Source organism: Microcaecilia unicolor, chromosome 1, assembly GCF_901765095.1.
Source record: "Microcaecilia unicolor chromosome 1, aMicUni1.1, whole genome shotgun sequence".
Lineage (NCBI taxonomy): Eukaryota > Metazoa > Chordata > Amphibia > Gymnophiona > Siphonopidae > Microcaecilia > Microcaecilia unicolor.
The window spans coordinates 392,915,214-392,935,694 of record NC_044031.1 but is presented as its reverse complement, the minus strand read 5'-3'; the positions used below and the strand labels follow the sequence as shown (position 1 = coordinate 392,935,694).

General features: G+C 42.5%; 1 protein-coding gene across 1 annotated transcript in view; it reads right to left on the bottom strand.

The window, feature by feature from the left end:
* The window catches only part of GMDS (GDP-mannose 4,6-dehydratase), a 1,325,660-nt gene that overhangs the window by 262,162 nt on the left and 1,043,017 nt on the right, over positions 1-20,481 (bottom strand). Inside the window, exon 8 of the mRNA XM_030210948.1 lies at positions 14,708-14,826. Within this exon, the coding sequence (XP_030066808.1) occupies positions 14,708-14,826 (119 nt within the window). The remainder of the gene's footprint in view (positions 1-14,707; positions 14,827-20,481) is intronic.

The following is a 20,481-nucleotide window of genomic DNA, read 5'->3' as shown; positions in this document are numbered from 1 at the left end:
CAGAACCTAATACACCAATATACCACCCATACGGAAAATGCAGACCGTCAACAATATGAAACAAGGGATCATAATATCACAATTCTCATGTACTGCCACAAAACACCCTAATTCATGTTTAATGTGGGATAAAATGCCATAAATAAGTAAATAAATATAAACTTTTAATGTTGAGCACCTGATTCTCAAAGTGGACATATTCCAAACACTATAATGAAAATAAAATGATCTTTTCTACCTTTGTTGTCTGGTGACTTTGTTTTTCTGATCATGCTGGCCAAGTATCTGATTCTGCTGCTATCTGTCCTCTTAACTCCGTTTCCAGGGCTTCCTTTCCATTTATTTCTTTACTTTCTGCCTTTCTTCTTCATTTCTTGCCTTACATCCGTAAGTAAAAGCTGGGTCCTCTGCAGACTTGACTGTCCAGTGGATCCAGCTTCTGCCTATTTTCTCCATCGATGTGCAGGTTTTCTCCCTTTTCCCTCATCTCATCTCCTTCCTCTGTCTTCCCTCCCCTCCATGCATGTCCAGAATTTCTCCCCTTCATTCATGTGCATCTCCTTCCTGCCTTCCCGTCTCGCCATCCATGTCCAGCAACCCTCTTCTCCCCTCTAGCCACCCATGTCCAGCAACCCTCCTCTCTCTTCCCTGCCCTCCCCTCCATCCACCCATGTCCAGCAACCCTCCTCTCCCCTCTAGCCACCCACCCATGTCCAGCAATTCTACTCCCCCCTCCATCCACCTATGTCCAGCAAATCTCCTCTCCCCTGACCTCCCCTCCACCCATGTCCAGCAACCCTCCTCTCTCCCCTGCCATCCCCTCTATCCATCCATGTCCAGCAACCCTCCTCTCTCCCCTGCCATCCCCTCTATCCACCCATTCCAGCAACCCTCCTCTCTTCCCTCCCATCCCCTCTATCCACCCATTCCAGCAACCCTCCTCTTCCCTGCCCTCCATGAATATCCAGCAATTGAATTCCCTTCTGTCCCCTGCCCCCCTCCATCCATACCCAGCGCGATTCTCCTCTCCCTCCCCTTGTTTACTATCTGCCCCGTGCCATCTTTAATTTACCTGCGTCCCAGCGTCGGCCCGCCGCGTCATTTCAAAGCCTGCCCTGCTGCCTGTCTCTATTCTTTGCTCCCTTCGTGATGTGATTCGTTCCGCAGAGTCCCGCCTTCTGACATCATTTCCTCGAGGGCGGGACTCTGCGGAACGAACACATCGCGAAGGGAGGGAAGAATAGAGACGGGCAGCAGAGCGGGCTTTGAAATGACACGGCGGGCCGACGCTGGGATGCAGGTAAATTAAAGATGGCATGGGGCAGATAGTAAAACAAGGGGAGGGAAAGGGGAGACTCATGGTGCCACTCGCCCGCCCAAACCACCCTCCCTCGACGCCTAACTCTTTCCTGCTGTGGCTGGGGAGGCTTAGCCTCCCCAAGCCTCTTATACCGGGCGCCTATGCACAGCCAGATAGGCTGAAGGCCATGACACCAGCGGCCTGCTGTGCCACACTACTGCTGGACCGTGAACCCGACTCAGCCTTCTGTCAGTAAGTCAGGGGGGTGTTGGACACAGCCCGAGGCTGTGACAGTACCTCCTCTCCTCAGTCTGAGACTGGACTTATGGAGATGCAGGTAATGGAATCTTATTTATTTATTTATTTATTACATTTGAACCCCGCGCTTTCCCGCTTATCGCAGGCTCAATGCGGCTTACATTGTAACAAAAGAATTAACAAAGGAGGTATGTGATAGGACAAATGAACAAGGAGTAAATGGGATAGAAGAGGTATGAGAAAAAGGATAGGGATAGATAAGGCGGTGGAGCGATAAAGGAGAATATGGGGAGGGTAAGAAGGTTGGTAGGAGATATTTTCTGAGTCATTGTTGTTAATGGTTATTTGAACCGGTAGATAGATGGTTTGTTAATGTTTGCTTATGATAGGTCAAGTCACTTATTTATTTATTTATAGCACATTTCTACCCCACATTTTCCCACACATGCAGGCACAATGTGGCTTACATAGGATTAATAAAAATTACAATACAGTACAGAAGAGTTGTGGTAAGAGACAGGAAGCATGGAAAGGGCATATCATTCGGTGACTATGGGGGGAGTAGGTTAATCCAAATAGGTGAGTTTTCAGCAGCTTCTTGAACAGTTGGTGATCCATTTGCATTTTTAAGTATTTTGGCAAAGCATTCCAATTCTTAGCACTGGAGTAATGGAAAGACGAAGAGAAGATCGATTTGTATCTGACGCCTTTACAACTTGGGTAAACCTGTTTGAATAGATGGGTTTTCAATAGTTTCCTAAAGGAAAGATATTCATTAATTGACTGAATGCATCTAGGTAGAGCATTCCAGAGTTGGGATCCCTGGTAGGGGAAGTTATGCATGGTAGGTTTTGTACCTTAGTCTTTTGCAGTTGGGAACGTGAAGGTTAAGGTATGATCGTGAAGATGTTGACATGTTTCTATATGGAAGGTTTATTTGACTGACCATGTAACTTGGTGACACTCCATGGATGATCTTGTGGATTAGTGTGATGGCCTTAAAGTTGACTCGTTCTCTAATAGGGAGCCAATGAAGTTTCATACGGAGGGGTGTTGCACTTTCGAATCTAGGCTTCCCATAAATAAGTCTAGCTGCCGTGTTCTGGGCAGTTTGAAGTTTTTTCATGATTTGGGCTTTACATCCAACAAAGATACTATTACAGTAATCAGCGTGGGTGAGTACCGTGGATTGTACCAAGCAGCGGAGGGTATTCAAGAGGAGATAAGGTTTCACACGTTTCAACATCCACATCATGTTGAACATTTTCTTTGTGATGGATGTTGCGTGGTCTTCAAGGGATAAGTGTTTATCCAATGTAACTCCAAGGACTTTCAAATTATTGGATATAGGAATTGTGACATCAGGAGTGGTGAGAATCATTGGATGGAATGTGGAATATTGGGAAGAGAGGATTAGGCATTGAGTTTTATCTTTGTTCAATTTCATTTTGAAAGCATTGGCCCAAGAAGTTAAGATATTCATAACATTAGTTATTTTATCGGAAATTTCTGCCAGGTTAGATTTGAAGGGAATGTATATGGTGATGTCGTCAGCATAGACAAAAGGGTTGAGACCATGTTTGGAAAGGGATTTAGCCAGAGGAATCATCATAAGGTTGAATAGAATTGGGGATAAAGGAGAACCTTGAGGCACACCGCAATCTGATGACCAGGGAGATGATATTTAAGTAGATGACTTGGCTCGATAGGATCTAGAGGTAATAAAGCCTTCAATCCATTTTATAACATTGCCACCAATTCCCAAGTTATCCAGAAGTCTAGTAAGAATACAATGATCAACCATGTCAAATGCTCCAGACATGTCAAACTGTAAAAGGAGTACTTTATTTCCGAATGATATTTCTTGTCTAAATTTGGATATTAAAGTAAGCAATACTGTTTCCGTACTGTGGGTAGGTCGGAAACCCGATTAAGATTCATGGAGGATGGAGAATTTTTGTATATACTCATTGACTTGAATGGTCACTCTATTTTCCATCAATTTAGTTAATAGGGGAATGGAGGCCACTGGTCTGTAGTTGGTAACATCACTTATAGGTTTCTTAGAGTCTTTGGGTATAGGTGTGAGTAATATGTTACCATGTTCAGTAGGGAAGGAACCTTGTTGCAACAAGAAGTTGATATGGGCGGTGAGATCAGTGATGAAGCGTTCAGGGACGTCTTTTATTAAATGGCTGGGGCAGGAATCAAGATGACAATGGGATCTGGAGAGTTTGGAGATCGTCTTTGAAATTTCTTCAGTGGTGAGGAGGGTAAAACTTGTCCATGAGCGGTCAACTGGAGTTTCATTAATGTTGGGATCCAAGTCATCGAGAAAGGAATCAAGGTAATTGCTATCATGGGGAATCGATTTACGAAGATTAGTAATTTTGTTATAGAAGTGCATAGCGAGTTGGTCTGCAGATGGGCTATTTGAAGGTGATCGGGTAACTATATTGGTATTAAGGAGGCTGTTTATGAGTTGATATTGTTTCTTTATATCTGTGCCATTGGTTGTGATGTTTTGAGTATAGTAGGTTCTTTTTGCTCTTTTAATGGCGTTCTTATAATTATAATCTTCTAGGGAGCAGTGGAACAAGATTAGCAGACTTCCGTGAATTGTCCTCAGAACTGTAAGCCTTCCTGAAAACAGAGGTGCCCTGGACCATGAATCCATGGTCTAGTTCGTCAGGCACAGTACAAGAAGTAGATGGTTCCTTATGTATATCTGTGGACATGGAGTTTGCCCTGGCCTGGGTCTTAGATGCTAGGTGAGAGCAAGCTTTGTCCTGAAGAAGCCTCCCTCCTAGGAGGAGATCCACAGCCTCCTTTTTCTCCTGATGAGGACATGTCTCAACTTGATGCTTGATGCATACTTTGGCCAGAACCCCATTGGTCCAGGGAACGTCATCAAGAACACTGGTGGTGGCTAGAGAGACAGCAGGTATCTCAGAATCCAGACAACAATGATGACAGGTCTTACTCCAGGTGGAAATCTCTAGTATCGGGTTGTGTTTCTGCAGCCAAGGTGATCCCAAGATGATGGGCTTCACAGGTGTCTGAAGCACATATATAGCGATGTCCTCCCTGTGGTACCTATACTCAGATGTACAGGAAGTGTCTGGGTTTTCAAATGTCCTTGAATGTTCCCATAGACTGAGGTGACCAGAACGATCTTGGACAAATCCTGAGTGGGAATTTTGAAATGTCAGACTATAGCTTCATCTATAAAGTTCCTACTTGCTCCAGAGTCCAGGAAAACCTTGATGTATCTCTTCCTTTGCTCCAACCTGAGAACTGTTGGAGTTAGATATTGAATACTAGGAGTTCCGAGGGGAGGATCCAGTGCTGTACCCCTGGCCAGAACTTGGCTTGAAGACCCTGACTTGTTGGGGCATTTAAGTGTATAATTTACTTTCTCACCAGAATAACATAGTAACATAGTAAATGATGACAGATAAAGACCTGTACGATCCATCCAGTCTGCCCAACAAGATAAACTCATTTTACATGGTTTGCAAAACTTTATTTGTATGCCTGAGTTTGATTTGTCCTTGCCATTCTCAGGGCACACACCACAGAAGTCTGCCCAGCACTGTTCTTGTACTAAAAAAGTTCTGAAGCTAACGTCAAAGCCCCTTAAAATTTACATTCCAGCCCATCCATATCTATTCAGACACGATCAGGGCACATACTGTAGAAGTCTGCCCAGCACTGTTTTTGCTTCCCAATTACCGGTGATGCCACCCAATCTCTGCTAAGATTCCGTAGATCTATTCCTTCTAAACAAGATTCCTTTGTGTTTATCCCATGCATGTTTGAATTCCATTACCGTTTTCATCTCCACCACCTCCCGCGGTAGGGCATTCCATATATCCACCACCCTTTCCGTGAAAAAATACTTCCTGACATTACTCCTGAGTCTGCCCCCTTCAACCTCAATTCATGTCCTCTAGTTCTACCACCTTCCCATCTCCGGAAAAGGTTTGTTTGCGGATTAATACCTTTCAAATGTTTGAACGTCTGTATCATGTCACCCGTTTCTCTTTTCCTCCAAGATATACATGTTCAGATCGGCAAGTCTCTCGTATGGTTTGCAACGCAAATCCCATACCATTTTTGTAGCTTTTCTTTGCACCGCTTCCAGTCTTTTTACATCTTTAGCAAGACACGGCCTCCAAAACTGAACACAATACTCCAAGTGGGGCCTCACCAACGATGTGTAGAGAGGCATCAACACCTCCTTTCTTCTGCTGGTTATACCCCTCTCTATGCAGTCTAGCATCCATCTGGCCACGGCTGTTGCCTTGTCACATTGTTTCTTCATCTTCAGATCCTCATACACCAACACCCCAAGGTCTCTCTCCTGAGTCGAGCTTACTAATCTCTCCTGTCCTATTCGGTACAATAGAGGCAAAGATTCAATGTCCAGTGCCTCTGCTTCTCCTGGACAGAGATAGGAGAGCAGTCCACCTAATTGGGTTCTTCAAGATTAGGGGGTGGGCAGTAGGGAGGTCTCGCCCTGCCAGCCCCTCCTTGATTTAGGGTGCTAACCCCTGCCAGAAGGCTGAGACAAGACTATTGTTATTCCAACTCAGTTCAGAAGCTAAGGTGTGGAACTGTATAGCATAATTGCCCAGGGTCCGTGTCCCCTGTTTCAGTCTAAGAAGCTCAGAAGCCACCATTGTGACTTTCCTAGGCTCTTAAAAGACCCTCCTGAACTGTCCCAAAAAACTATGGAGGTCATCAAGCAAAGGGCCGTTCCATTCCCGGAGTGGAGACGCCCAAGTCAGGGCTTGGCCAGACAACAAGGAGATAATGTAGGCCAACCAGGCCCTATCAGAGGAGAAGTCTCTAGCTTGCAGTTCAAAAATGATCTAGCACTGGTTAATGAATCCTCTGCAGTCTTTGGAGTTCTCGTTGTACCTTGGGGGAGACATGAGACAAATACCAGTAGTAGTGGACGTGGGCACTGGAGCAGGATCTGGAGATGAAGAGGCCGGGACTTGGGACCTGGGATGCTGCAAACATCTGGTGATCCAGGCAAACAATCAGAGCCTGAACAACCCCTGCCAGTTGCTAGAACTGATCCATACAGGAGGACAGGTCTTGTACTAACCCAGACAAGTGCTGAAGCTGTAGTGCCAGTTGCTGGAACAGTTGCAAGGCGTAATGTCCACTGAGCATTGAGGAGTAATAGCTAATGCCCTATTTGCTGTCAGAGCCAGTGAGCTAGTTGTTTCATGCGCTTGCCGGCTCTTATCATGGGATGGGAGCAAATGCAGGCACTAGTACGGCATTAATAGCCTCTAGCGCCCGTGTTTGCTTCTGATCATCGGGGTCTAAGTGCTGCTCTCTTACCAGTTCCCTAAATACCTACTCTTCATTCCTCGATTCTCCACTCACTCTCTCATCCAAGCCCTAAGTCTCCACTTCCCCACTCAGTCCCTAACCCTCTGAGTGTTATGTTATCAAAGATTTATCTCTCGCCAACTCTCTACATATGGATTCAAGGCAAGTTACAATTTATTTAGCAGTAAGAAACTGATAACAAAACACCAGGAATTACATAAAGATAAAAAAGAAAACATAATTCAATTACAAACATAAATATTTAAAATCCCACAGGCCTAGAGAACAATACGTTTTCAAAGCTTTGTGAAACATAAAATAATTCCCCATTAAATATATTTCACGTGGAAGATTATTCCGATAGTGAACAGCTAAAAAGAAAAAATGATTGAGCATATGAAGCCTTAAACCGAATGTTCTTCATTGAAGGGAAACCTAACAGTAAATAAATACATCTTCTGGAAACCATCTTTGAATTCAGCACATTTACCAGCTGAGACCCACTTTCTGGACACAACCCATTCAAAAACTTAAAACACTCAAAGCATCTTAAAAATAACTTGACATTTCACAGGTAGCCAATGTATTGTTTCCAATAAAGGAGTCACATGATCCAGCTGAGTGCAAGCTTTTCCTCCTCTTTGTCACCTAATTCTGGAGTCCTTGCTTTCCCTCATCACCAAGTTCCTACTCTTCTCCAAGCATTTAATAAGACTGGGCACACTCAACATTTCACATCATCAAGAGGACTCTCAGAGAACTTGCAGAGTGGTTGAGGGTCCCCTTGTGATGATCTGAAATGTCAGGGGAGGGGGCAGAGGGCATGATTCCCAGGGGTGTGGGACAGACTGTCAGTAATATTTTTATACTTGTCAGAAGATGACAACCCTATCATATCCCTAAGAAACTTGACCCCCTGCCTTTTCCCCTTCCCTAACTTCTTATTCCTATGACCCCCCCCCCCCCCCCCTTACCGAGATTCTGGCTCCTGTGCTTCCTCCCTTCCTCCGATCTTTCCACTGCTTCGCTATCCCTTCCTCAGCATACAACTTGCAGAAGTACATTAGGTGGCTACTACCCACCCACACATTGAACACCAGCACATTGCGAGAACATTCAAAATCTGCAGTAGCACTTCTTCCCTGTGATACATAAGAATGGCAGCAGAAAATGAAGTGCCCGCTGTGAGTTTTCAATGCATTTGCAATGTGCCAGTAATCAATATGAGAGTGGATGTTAGCTGGGTACCTTGTTCCTGCTGCTACCTGACTGTTCCTTCATCTGCTGGGATGGGAGTCCCACATGTGAGCTTGATTTCACAGCCGACCACCCCTTCACTGTGATCTTTATTCAGCTGCCCCCAACCTCCCCGGTACCTCTGCACCTGGAAAACAGGGAAGAGCTGCCAAAATGTTTAGTCTGAGTCGTGTACACTGCAAGAGGCTGAGGGACAGGATAAAAATATTTTACTTTCCATTGCAAGAATGCTGGTGGTCACAACAGAAGATGGAAAATTAGATCATGAAATAGGTATCATTAGTTACATCGCTATTTTGGCTGCTCAAAACAGATGCAATTTGTCTTTAACAGTGACCTGGAAAAAGTAATATCATTATCTCTCTGAATATATATTTATTTAGTTTAACTTGTAATACATTGGCTAAGAGAGACATCACATACTCTTGTCATTGCCTAAATAATGATGTACGCAAAAATAAATCCATATGTTCCTAAACTGTGACCAGGTTTAAAAAAAAAAGTACAGTTTGCTGAGGATGCCCTAGCCCTCCCACTTAGGACAGATACATGATATATGGGTCAGCCATATATAGTGGGCAATACAACTCTTAACATATATGGCTTTGATTAGTTTAATCAAACTATTGGCTACTACAGAATACTACTACTACTACTTAACATTTCTAAAGCGCTACTAGGTTTACGCAGCGCTGTACAATTTAACATAGAAGGACAGTCCCTGCTCAAAGAGCTTACAATCTAAAGGACACGTGAACACAAAGGTATCCATGAACACCTGAGGTTCAATTCAGATCTGCTATACACACATATGCACACACAAATAGCAATGGTCAGTAGAGGGGTATTAGACACCCTAGGCAAACCTTCCACCTCGCCCCACCCTTCCCCTATTCCTGCTCCATTTAACTTTCAGGCCTACTGCCCCACCAAATGAAAATATGATAATTAAACTCAACAGTCATGACAACCACATCACCACCCCTTCAGAAACATATAAATATATAATACAGACAAGTTTCAGAAATCATGCACAGTGCCTGATGAATATACCAACTATGAATTTTGGGGGTAGAATATAAAAACATGAAGAAATATATACATATGTACATTTTTAAAAATCTGTATCATACTGGCTTTGAAACGTAATCTATGAAATGGCTCACTGGACTGAATTAAGTTATTTCCCCTTACTACTATACAAATAGATAGATAGATAGATAGATAGATAGATAGATAGATAGATAGATAGATAGATCTATTGTCATCTCAGTAACAGTACTAGAAATAACTTCCATTACCAGTCAATTTGTGGAGAAATGAAACATTCTTCAAAAAACACTTTCAAAGCCAATAAAGTGAACTTGCAATACCAAAACCAACACTAACTTCCAAAACATACAGAGCAACAAGTCTACCTACGAAAAGGTGATGGCAAAAGCAGAAGACACCTGTATGTATAGGGGAGAGGAATGGTCAGCAGGCAAAAGGAGGTGATGGTACCTCTATATATGTGCCTGGTGAGATCTCATATTGAATACCGTGTATATTTCTAGACACTGCACCTTCAAAAAGGGCAATCTGGTCAGAGTCAGCCTGGAGTACAGCTACTAAAATGGTCAGTGGTCTTCATCATAAAGCATAAGGGGACAGATTTAAAGATCTCAATAAGGAAGAAAGGCAGGAAAGGGGAGATATGATAGAGACATTTAAATATCTCCAAAAGTATAAATGCACAGGAAGCAGGCCTCTTCCAATTAAAAGGAACCTCTGAAATAAGGAGTCATAGGGTGAAGGTGAAAATGGGGTTGGCTCACGAGTTATCTGAGGAAATATTTCTTTACTAAAAGAGTGGTAGATGTGTGGAGCAGCCTCCCAGCCAATGTGGTGGAGACGAGGACTGTATATAAATTATAAATTAAATATAAATTAAAGAAAACATAGGACAAGAACAGAAGACGTTTGAGGGAGAAGGACTGTAGGGCTTAAGAGTTGTTGTGGATGCAGACTAGATAGACAGTATGGGCTTTCTCTGCCATCATTTCCTATGTTTCATTGAAGACAGGGACAATTTTAGCTCATTAGTAGGCACTATGAAGCAGTGGCGTTCCTAGCCTCAACGGTACCCGGGGCAGATCGCCGATGCGCCCCCCCCCCCCCCGGGTGCAGCTCCCCCCCACAAAATGACCCCCGGGTGCACGCCGTTGTTGGGGGGGGGGGTGCCGCAGCGCATGCCTGTCTGCTCCCACTTCACTACGCTTGCTAAATTCTCTCGTTCGCTGCAGCTCCCTCCCTCTGCCCCGGAACAGGAAGTAACCTGTTCCGGGGCAGAAGGAGGGAGCTGCTGCAGCGAACGAGAGAATTTAGCGAGCGTAGCAAACTGGGAGCAGACAGGCGCGTGCTGCGGCACCCCCCCAGCAGCATGCACCCAGGGCGGACCTCCCCCACCGCCCCATCTTGGTACGCCACTGCTATGAAGTAACATAAGACCCTGCAAAAAACATACTCATATCCATAGCACAACTGCTGGGAACTCAGAACAAGCCAAACTGCTACAGATCCTTATACAGAAATGACAAATTAACAGGATACTGCACCTTATTCACACGCAGAATATGGACAAGACCTCACCAAAAACAGAACATGGGACTATAGTTGAGAAGCATAATATACAGATAAAAATCTTTGCTCTGCTGTCTACTCTAGCCTCACCCATTCTCCTCCTATTCACTGCTCCACAGGAAGAGAGGGGAGAGGCTGGATTAGGGAGCAGAGTAGCTTTTGCTGTCTGCTCTAACTTCACCCTTACTCCCCCCTCCTCCAATTTCCTGCAATTGCCTAGGAAGGAAGGGAGGGGGGTGGACAACATGAGGGAAAGGGATGAATTTGTAAGCAGAGTAGCTCTTTCATTCTCCCTCTGCTTCATCCTCTCTATCCTCTTCTGTCCCCTGTACCAAAGGATAAGCCCTGGGAACAGGGCTGGCATGGGAAGGGTTCACACAAGGCAATTGCCCTGGGTCCCCAAACTACAGGGGGCCCCTAAGCCTGCTTAAAGCTGAAGGAGACGCAGCCTACAGGTAGGCTTTGGGACCTCTTCCCAATCTTCTGCCCCGCCCCCAGGTCCAGCATGTTTAACACTTGCTGTTCATGGGAATGAAGCTGAAAGTTAAGTACTCAGATCCTGTCAGAGCTGAAGACATTAAGGGCTAGATTTATTAAAGCGATTACCGTTATTAACATGCACCATCACCAAATATTCTTAATAAATAGATACATTACATAAAAGTGGGATCTATTATTAAAAAAGCACAAGCTCATGAATGTTAGCACATGGTAACATATAGTGCCTTTTAGCAAAATTATCCCTAAATGAAGCAAAACATTTAAAAAAGTGCACAACCTAAACACAAAAATAAACAAAGCCATGTTGAAAAGCACTATTTGGTGCAACTTGTTTAGTTGTGCGTATGATAGATGTGGAGACAAAGTTATTAAAAGAGCTGATGGTTCACTGAGTTTGGGTGGCTTTCAGCTATTATTTTGCTGTCACTGATACCATGCTTTTCTGAAGCCTTGGGTTACCATTAGTGATATTTTAGTTCAGCATTAAATTTTAGTTCTTTACAAAACATATCATTTTTATTCTAGTTCTGACAGCAATCTTAATTCTAGTTTTTATTCAGTTATCTTCTGAAAATTTTAGCTCTTATTCAGTTCATATTCCGGTCACAAACTCATGACAAATAATTTCAATTTGTGTAAAACCGACAGAACAATTCTAGTTTTTATTCAGTCCTCTTCCAAAAATTTTAGTTCTTATTCAGTTATTAAGTTTATTTACATATGTGTACAATGTTTGACCCTCTTAAGCCATTTTCGTTAAGAAAATTTATTATTTATAGTTCTTACTCTATTTGGGTCAGCACATTTTCTATTCCTATTCGTCCTCATGAACTAATCGTCAAAAATTTTCATTATGATACTTATTAACAAATATATAGAATCTAGCTCAATATTATTAATACAGGGGCCCTTTTACTAAGCTGTGAAGGCGCCTACGCATGCCCAATGCACACAAAATTGGAGTTACCACGTGATGCGGTAATTTCAATTTTGGTGCATGATCGTTATGTGCATTTGAAAAATATTTTTTATTTTCTGACGCATGGCACCTACGCGCGTCAAGTGGAATTTGACGATTGTAGACCATTACTGCCTGGTTACCGCATGAGACATTACTGCTAGGTCAATGGCTTGCAGTAAGGTCTCAGACCCAAAATGGATGCGTGGCAATTTTCATTTTGCCGCACGTCCATTCTCGGCAAAAATTTTTAAAAGGCACTTTTTGTAGGTGTGCTAAAAAATAATTCTGTTTGCGCCCAAAACACAAGTCTACAGTACCGCAGGCCATTTTTCAGTGCACCTTAGTAAAAGGACCCCACAACCTGCAGAATCATATTATATGTAGAATCTAAGTACACAAAATATGCCTCAAAAGCATTTTGTAACCATCAGACTACTACAGTTACAGAGACATGTGGAGGGGCATAATCGAACGGAGCACCCAGGTTTTCTTGAGGGTGTCCTTGCAGGACGTCCCCACGAAGGGGCAGGGAAACCCGTATTATCGAAACAAGATGGGCGGCCATCTTTCATTTCGATAATATGGTCGGGGACGCCCAAATCTCCACATTTAGGTCGATCTTTAGAGATGGTCATCCCTAGAGATGGTCGTCCCCGATTTTCAGCGATAATGGAACCCGAGGACGCCCATCTCAGAAACGACCAAATGCAAGCCCTTTGGTCGTGTGAGGAGCCAGCAGTCATAGTGCACTGGTCCCCCTGACATGCCAGGACACCAACAGGGCAACCTAGGGGGCACTGTAGTGGACCAGAAAAAGCTCCCAGGTGCATAGCTCCCTTACCTTGTGTGCTGAGCCCCCCCAAAACCCACTCCCCACAACTGTACACTATTACCATAGCCCTTAGGGATGAAGGGGGCACCTAGATGTGGGGTACAGTGGGTTTCTGGTGGGTTTTGGAGGGCTCACATTTACCACCACAACTTTAACAGGTAGGGGGGATGGGCCTGGGTCTGTCTGCCTGAAGTGCACTGCAGTACCCACTAAAACTGCTCCAGGGACCTGCATACCGCTGTCATGGAGCTGGGAATGATATTTGAGGCTGGCATAGAGGCTGGAAAAAATATTTTAAAAAACCTTTTTTTAGGGTGGGAGGGGGTTAGTGACCACTGGGAGAGTAGGGGGAGGTCATCCCCGATTCCCTCCGGTGGTCATCTGGTCATTTAGGGCACATTTTTGTGGCTTGGTCGTAAGAAAAAAAAAGGACCAAATAAAGTCAGCCAAGTGTTCGTCAGGGACGCCCTTCTTTTTTCCATTATTGGCTGAGGGCGCCCATGTGTTAAGCAAGCCCCAGTCCCGCCTTTGCTAAGCTTCTGACACACCCCCAGGAACTTTGGTCGTCCCCGCGACAGAAAGCAGTTGAGGGTGCCCCAAATCAGCTTTCGATTATGTCAATTTGGGTGACCCTGTGAGAAGAATGCCCATCTCCCGATTTGTGTCGAAAGATGGGCGCCCTTCTCTTTCGAAAATGAACCCATAAATCTCACTCATTAGGAGTGTGTCACACTTGTTGAAGGCTTTCTCAGTCTCACACTCTATGAGCCCTGACTCTCACTCATTAGAACCTCAGTACCTGATTACTGCTTTCATGAAAAGGAAGCTAAGGAGCAGACATTAGGAAGAGATGTGAACACATCTTATGTACTTTGCCTCCCCATGCCATCCATTTTCCTTTTACCTACAAGTTCATGTGCTCTGAAACCTATGTGCACACTTTTAGCTACTGAGCAGAGAATGGCTTTCAGAGGCTTTCAGCCCAGAGAAGTTACTTATGTTGCCTCCACTCTGTCTGTATCCTTTTAGAATCTCCAAAGAAAAGCTAATATTTTATGCTACTTTTTCTTTTGCAAAGCAGTGCTCCGTTTTAGTCTTTCTAGATTTATAAACTGGACAAATAATCTGGGAAAAATCTCACTCTTCGGCCTTCAATCTAACTCTTCTGGATGGTTAATCCTTGGTATCTCTGTAATTATGACTCCAGCAAGCCTCGCACTAGGTAATAAGAATTCACAACTACTATACAATCTCGTGATTTTAGAGAGTTAGTCAGCGCTGCGTACGCCTTGTAGCGCTATAGAAATGCTAAATAGTAGTAGTAGTAGTAGCTCTGTGCAACATGGAAAAAGAAATGTAAGGACAGGAGGACATGGGGACTCAACTACAAGCCTTTAGGGAAAAGGTGAGTGCTACATAACTCTCACGTATCCTCTGGTGACTGAAATCAACATGACCACATCCTCCTTGTATGGAAGAGGAGAGGAAAAGGAAGAGCAAACTCTATCAACCTTATCAGCCTCAAGGCTTAAACTTTATGTTTTCTCTCTGCAATGAAATCATGCATAAAATCTTAAGAATGCCCAGCTGGAATTGTTCAATTAAGCCATATCCTCATACTTACACAATGGTTTTCCCAATATGCATAAATGCTTTCTCCACAAATTCGCGCACACTGTGGACCTCCCCAGTAGATATGACAAAGTCCTCTGGCTCATCTGTTTGCAACATCAGCCACATAGCCTGCAGTAAGACAAACAAACCCAATATTAGTGCACCTGTAACTTGTCCTATTTCCATGGCATGTTCAGTTGCCACATGTTTTAGGAGAAAAATGGTCACACAGCATTCAGTTAGGAAATCTGAGATCATTCTGTCAATGAAGCAGGAATGGAAGATGAAAAGAGATACACATATTAAATTGTCTAACTATATATTACAGGAATGCTTCAATTAATGTTCAGGTAATATGTGTTCTCAGTAGTCAAAACAAGTAAATAGTTCCTTGGTAAGAGAAAACAAGAAGATTTAAAATAAAATTTATCTAATCTACCCACAATTTGTTTTGCAAGGAATAGAACATTATTCTCCTGCTTCTCTAAAGTCCTTCACTCAAGTCTCTATGATATTATATTATGTAACTTTGTAAGTCTAAGTGCTTTGAAAATATGTCTCCACATGTTTTTCCATTGTTCAGCTATCAAAAACAAATCACAACAATACTAAGAATAACAAAAGAGAGGCGATTAAGTTAATATAAAATACATAAATGATCTTTTCAGTTTGGTAACTTGCTCATCTACTAACGATGACAAAGAAGCATTAAGGAAAAAAATAGAGACTAACTCAGATACCCAAGGCCTCAACCCATTTATCTACGCTGATGACGTTACATTATACATCCCATACAAACATGATCTGGCGGAAATCACCAACGAAATCAAACTAAGCTTAAACATCATGACCTCATGGGCAAATGCATTCCAACTAAAACTCAATACAGAAAAAACACACTGTCTCATCATCTCATCCCAATACAATACATACAAACCCACAAGCATTAACACCCCAGGATACACCCTCCCTGTCTCTGACAGCCTGAAAATTCTCGGAGTAACAATCGACTGTAACCTATCACTAAACACCCAAGCGAAAGCCACCATAAAGAAAATGTTTTTCTCAATGTGGAAACTCAAATGCGTAAAACCATTCTTCCTGAGGGAAATATTTCATAACCTGGTTCAATCCATGGTATTAAGCCACACACATTACTGTAATGGAATCTATGCGGGATGCAAGGATCAAATCATAAAGAAACTTCAGACTACCCAAAATACAGCAGCCAGGCTTATATTTGGAAAAACACGTTTTGACAGCGCCAAACCACTCAGAGAAAAACTGCACTGGCTACCAATCAAAGAACGCATCACCTTCAAAATCTGCACGACTGCTCACAAAATTATTTACGGCGAGGCACTGGGTTACATGACAAACCTCATTGACCTGCCAACCAGAAACACCACAAAATCTGCACGATCATATCTAAATCTCCACTACCCAAGCAGCAAAGGACTGAAATACAAAACCAGCTTTTCCTACTTAAGTGCACAACTATGGAACTCATTGCCAAAAGCAGTAAAAACCACGCTCAACCACCTAAATTTTCGGAAAGCACTAAAGACAGACTTGTTCAGAAGAGCATACCCCAATGACCCAACATAAAAATACCGGTCACTTGCGACACAATATAACCAAAGACCGTAACGGACATTACCTGACTCTTCTTCCCCCTTTCCCTCTCTAAGTTCCCCCCAAATGTTTCCTACCATACATATACCTCATTATAACACAATGAGGCATATTTTCAAAGCACTTTGGGAGGCTAAGTTCCATAGGTTTCTATGGAACTTTGGGAGGCTAAGTGCTTTGAAAATGAGCCTCAATGTCACTTTGTATTCATTCACACTATGTATTTGTTCAAACCGTAACCGGCTAACGCTGTTAACGGTTATATGTAAGCCAGATTGAGCCTGCAAAAGGTGGGAAAATGTGGGATACAAATGTAACAAATAATAATAATAAGTAGTTACACTGAAATTTCTATGATGTGCAGTTGAGATGTATCCCTAGCAGTATAGGCCTGAATAACTAGGCAGACTAGAAGATCCAGCTGGTTGTACTTGCCATGTCTATTCAGATGGAAAATACATCCAGGAATCATCTGCAATTATAAGAAAGTAAATCTGGAAATGGATTATGAAAACAGAGAGGGGGATAATCTTAAAGCAGTTCAATATGAGACAATAGCACGTCAGTTCATGTGGTAAGCACAGCTACGGGGCTGTATAATTCTCAGTCGCTGAAGGGGAACTCTCATGCTCAAAGTTCAAGACTGTTTACTGTAACGTGGATTGGGAAAAAGTAACCCCCTGACTAGACAGTACATGTTAGATTGAAGCAGACTACAAAAGTATGGTTTCTTGAGGAGGACCATCCTGAGGCAGAAACTGGGAAGATCTATTTTACATCGTAGGACAACAGTTATGCTAACATTTCTCACCACATTTTGGGGAATGTGGAACACACCTGAAGAGTGATGTGCTTGTAATTTCTGATCTAATGGCTTGCACTAGGTTTGCTGCATTTCCTGTGATCTTCTGTATTAAAATAAAACAATTGAAGAAAGGGATGCATAAGAGCTCTCTCTTCCATTCTCTTGGAAAGTTCCCTCCAGTACATCACCGCACTGCCAAACACCTCAGGCTGCACTGCTAAAGTCTATTAAAGGCTACAGGATGTGCAAAGAGTTAAGGGGGTCTTTTACTAAAGCTTAGCTCAAGTTATCTGCAGCAGGGCCCATTATATTCCTTCTAGATTCTAGCCTAATCCTATTTAATAAAACGCACCTCCAACGTTCTGAAGCCGAGAAAGTGAAGCCTTCAAGCATTCCTGCAATGTTCCGGAACTACGTGTCGTCAATTGAGGAGACGGAGCCTTACAGAGCACATGAATGCTTCAAGGCTTGAAGGCTTCACTTTCTCGGCTTCAGAACGTTGGAGGTGCGTTTTATTATATAGGATAGGCTCTGCTGCAGGTAAGCTTTAGTAAAAGACCCATTAACTTCAAACAAAATGTGCTACATCCTACAGTAGCGACTCCAGTGGAACACTATGGGGCCCTTTTACTAAGCCGCATAGGTGCCTATGCATGCTCAACACGTGCCAATTCGGAATTACCGCCCGGCTACCATGTGGCATAGGTGGTAATTACATTTTTTACACACATCCACTACAGCGCTGGAAAATATATTTCATTTTCTGGCGCACGGCGCTAACTGGGTGGTAATCGGCATTGTACGTGCGCTGACGATTACTGCCCAGTTAACACATGAGACCTTACTGCTAAGTCAATGCGTGGTGGTAAGGTTTCAGGCCCAAAATGGATGCGCGCCAATTTTCATTTTGCCGCACATCCATTTTCGGTAAAAAAGGCCTTTTTTGTAGGTTTGCTGAAAAATGGACCTGCGCACATCCAATATACGCGTCTACACTAGCGCAGGCCACTTTTTGGCACACCTTAGTAAAAGGACCCCTATGTTTGTAATTATAAAAACAAACAAAAAATCTGACATTTTGGGGTTAATTTTATAAGTGGATACTTATGTGAAAAGGCACCTATTATGTTCATTTTATAGAAGGAAAAAAATCAAACACTGCTTGCGTTAAACAAACCTCACAAAATCTACTCCAGAAAAATTGTTTCACCAAAAAAAATATGCACTTTACTATTGTTAAATTTATATCTATACGTATATATATACACATATAGATATAAATGTAATAATAGTAAAGTACATATACATATATAAAACACCATCAAGAGGGAAACACTTTAAAATTAAATAGCTCTGAAAATAGTGTTAGAACCCCTAATTCATTATCAGTCCTTAAACCAATAACTAGGTAAATTTTATGAAATAAAAAAAATAAATATATATATACATGATTCAAAATACGTAAAAAAACCCAGTGAAAAATAATCTTCAAAACTTCCACCATGATACCATATTTGGAGCTGGTCTGCAGCTGGGATACAACTAGAGAGCTGCATGAGAATGACTGTGGGAATCCTGTGGGGATGGAAGAAGTTGCTGAAGGATTCCCATAGGAGTGTAGTCAAAATCTTTGGTGATACCAGAATGAGGCACGGAATGCACTGAACGAGGCAATTAGAGCACCAAAATTAGGCTTGGAATGCACTGTAAGGGGGCAAATGGAGTGCCAGAATGAGGCTTGGAATGCCCAGAGATGCAGCCGGAACACCAGAATGAGACTTAGAACACTCATTGGTTGAATAGTGAATACCATCCAAAAAACTGCAGGAAGCTGTTGGGGTCAAGAGAAAATGGAGGGATGTGAGTGAGTAAGTAATACTGTTGACTTTTGGGGATATGGGTAGGGGTGGGTAGAGATGAAATGAATCTTAGCAGATATGGGTGGGTACGGGTTAGATTCCAGTGGGGACGGGACGGGATATGTAAAAATTCTGTCCCTGTGCAACTCTCTAGATACAACAGCTCAAATATCTAAAGAAGCATCTCATAAACATACATGCCTATGTGTCTTCACAAAATAAGCTCATGCAAAGATGTCCAGAACAGCACAAATGTTCTCTTGCACACATTTACACCTGCTCCAAAGAAAGTGCAAATGTGTGTGTGTGTACTATATGTGAGTACATGCATATACATTAAATTCTACACATGAGCATATAAGTAGACACCATCTGGTGAGCACCCATACATATAGGTGCATATTTGTAAGAGCCAATTTCCATGGATAAAATATGGTTTCCACATGGAAAATGTTTTATAAGATGTCATATAAACTGAGCCAAATGCCAACTTCTTTAGCTGTAGTCCATAGCACTATTTACATTGACCTCTTCACATTTTCTTGAAAGAAAACACATTTAGCGGGTCCCTGGATGCCAGTGGATAATCTGCAAAGCAGATTAATAAATGCTGTAGGATAGATCAGTTTTTCTTACTAAAGAGCAATTGAACAGTTAAGACTTTTTTTTTTTTTAAGTAAACTGGTGTCAGGCATTGAGATGAAATACAGGCCTTCAAAATACAACCACCTTGGAAGTAATTTTTCTTCCCAGCTCCATATAACACTGTGATTTATAGATGTATATTTCTGATTGTTTTACCCAACTCTGGTCCCATGTGCCAAATGTCTTAAAACTGAATGGAAGGCAGGATCTGGGGCTACTTCTTCATACACCCTTGACATTAATGACCCTTTGGGGATGCAGCACGCTGGGTGGGACAACAATGGCAGCTGTTTTATTTTTCCTCCCCAGAGTAAAGAATTTCAGTCAGTGACCCTGTAGTATCTGACTGACTGATGAAATTCTTTGCACAGGGCAGAGATGTGATAATTCACACCTTTAATACTCTTATAGATTCATTTGGAATTTGTGTGTTTGGGTGGTGGTGGTAAGGGGGAGACTGAATCAAAGGGCTGTTTCTAATCATTTCAGACACATCCTTGAATTTGTGTCTGATAAACCATGAAGATAGGAAAATCAATAATATAACAAAGCTTTGAGAAGACAAATTCATATTCTGATTTTTTTTAAAGAAAATACCCTGCGTAAGGCTAAAATTTATTTGTATAAGATGTTCTGTATGTTACTATGGTTGCTTTTCAAGTCATATACGTATCATTGTCACAAGACTAGAACTCTCAAACGTGTCTCACTTGCACACTCAACACACATTCTCACCTGTCTATTCAGCCACTTATCCAGATTTCTCTTGAATAGTTATTCAACTATACACTCATTAATCAATCTCAGGGCTGTACCAAGCCGCTATGAACAATTTTAAAT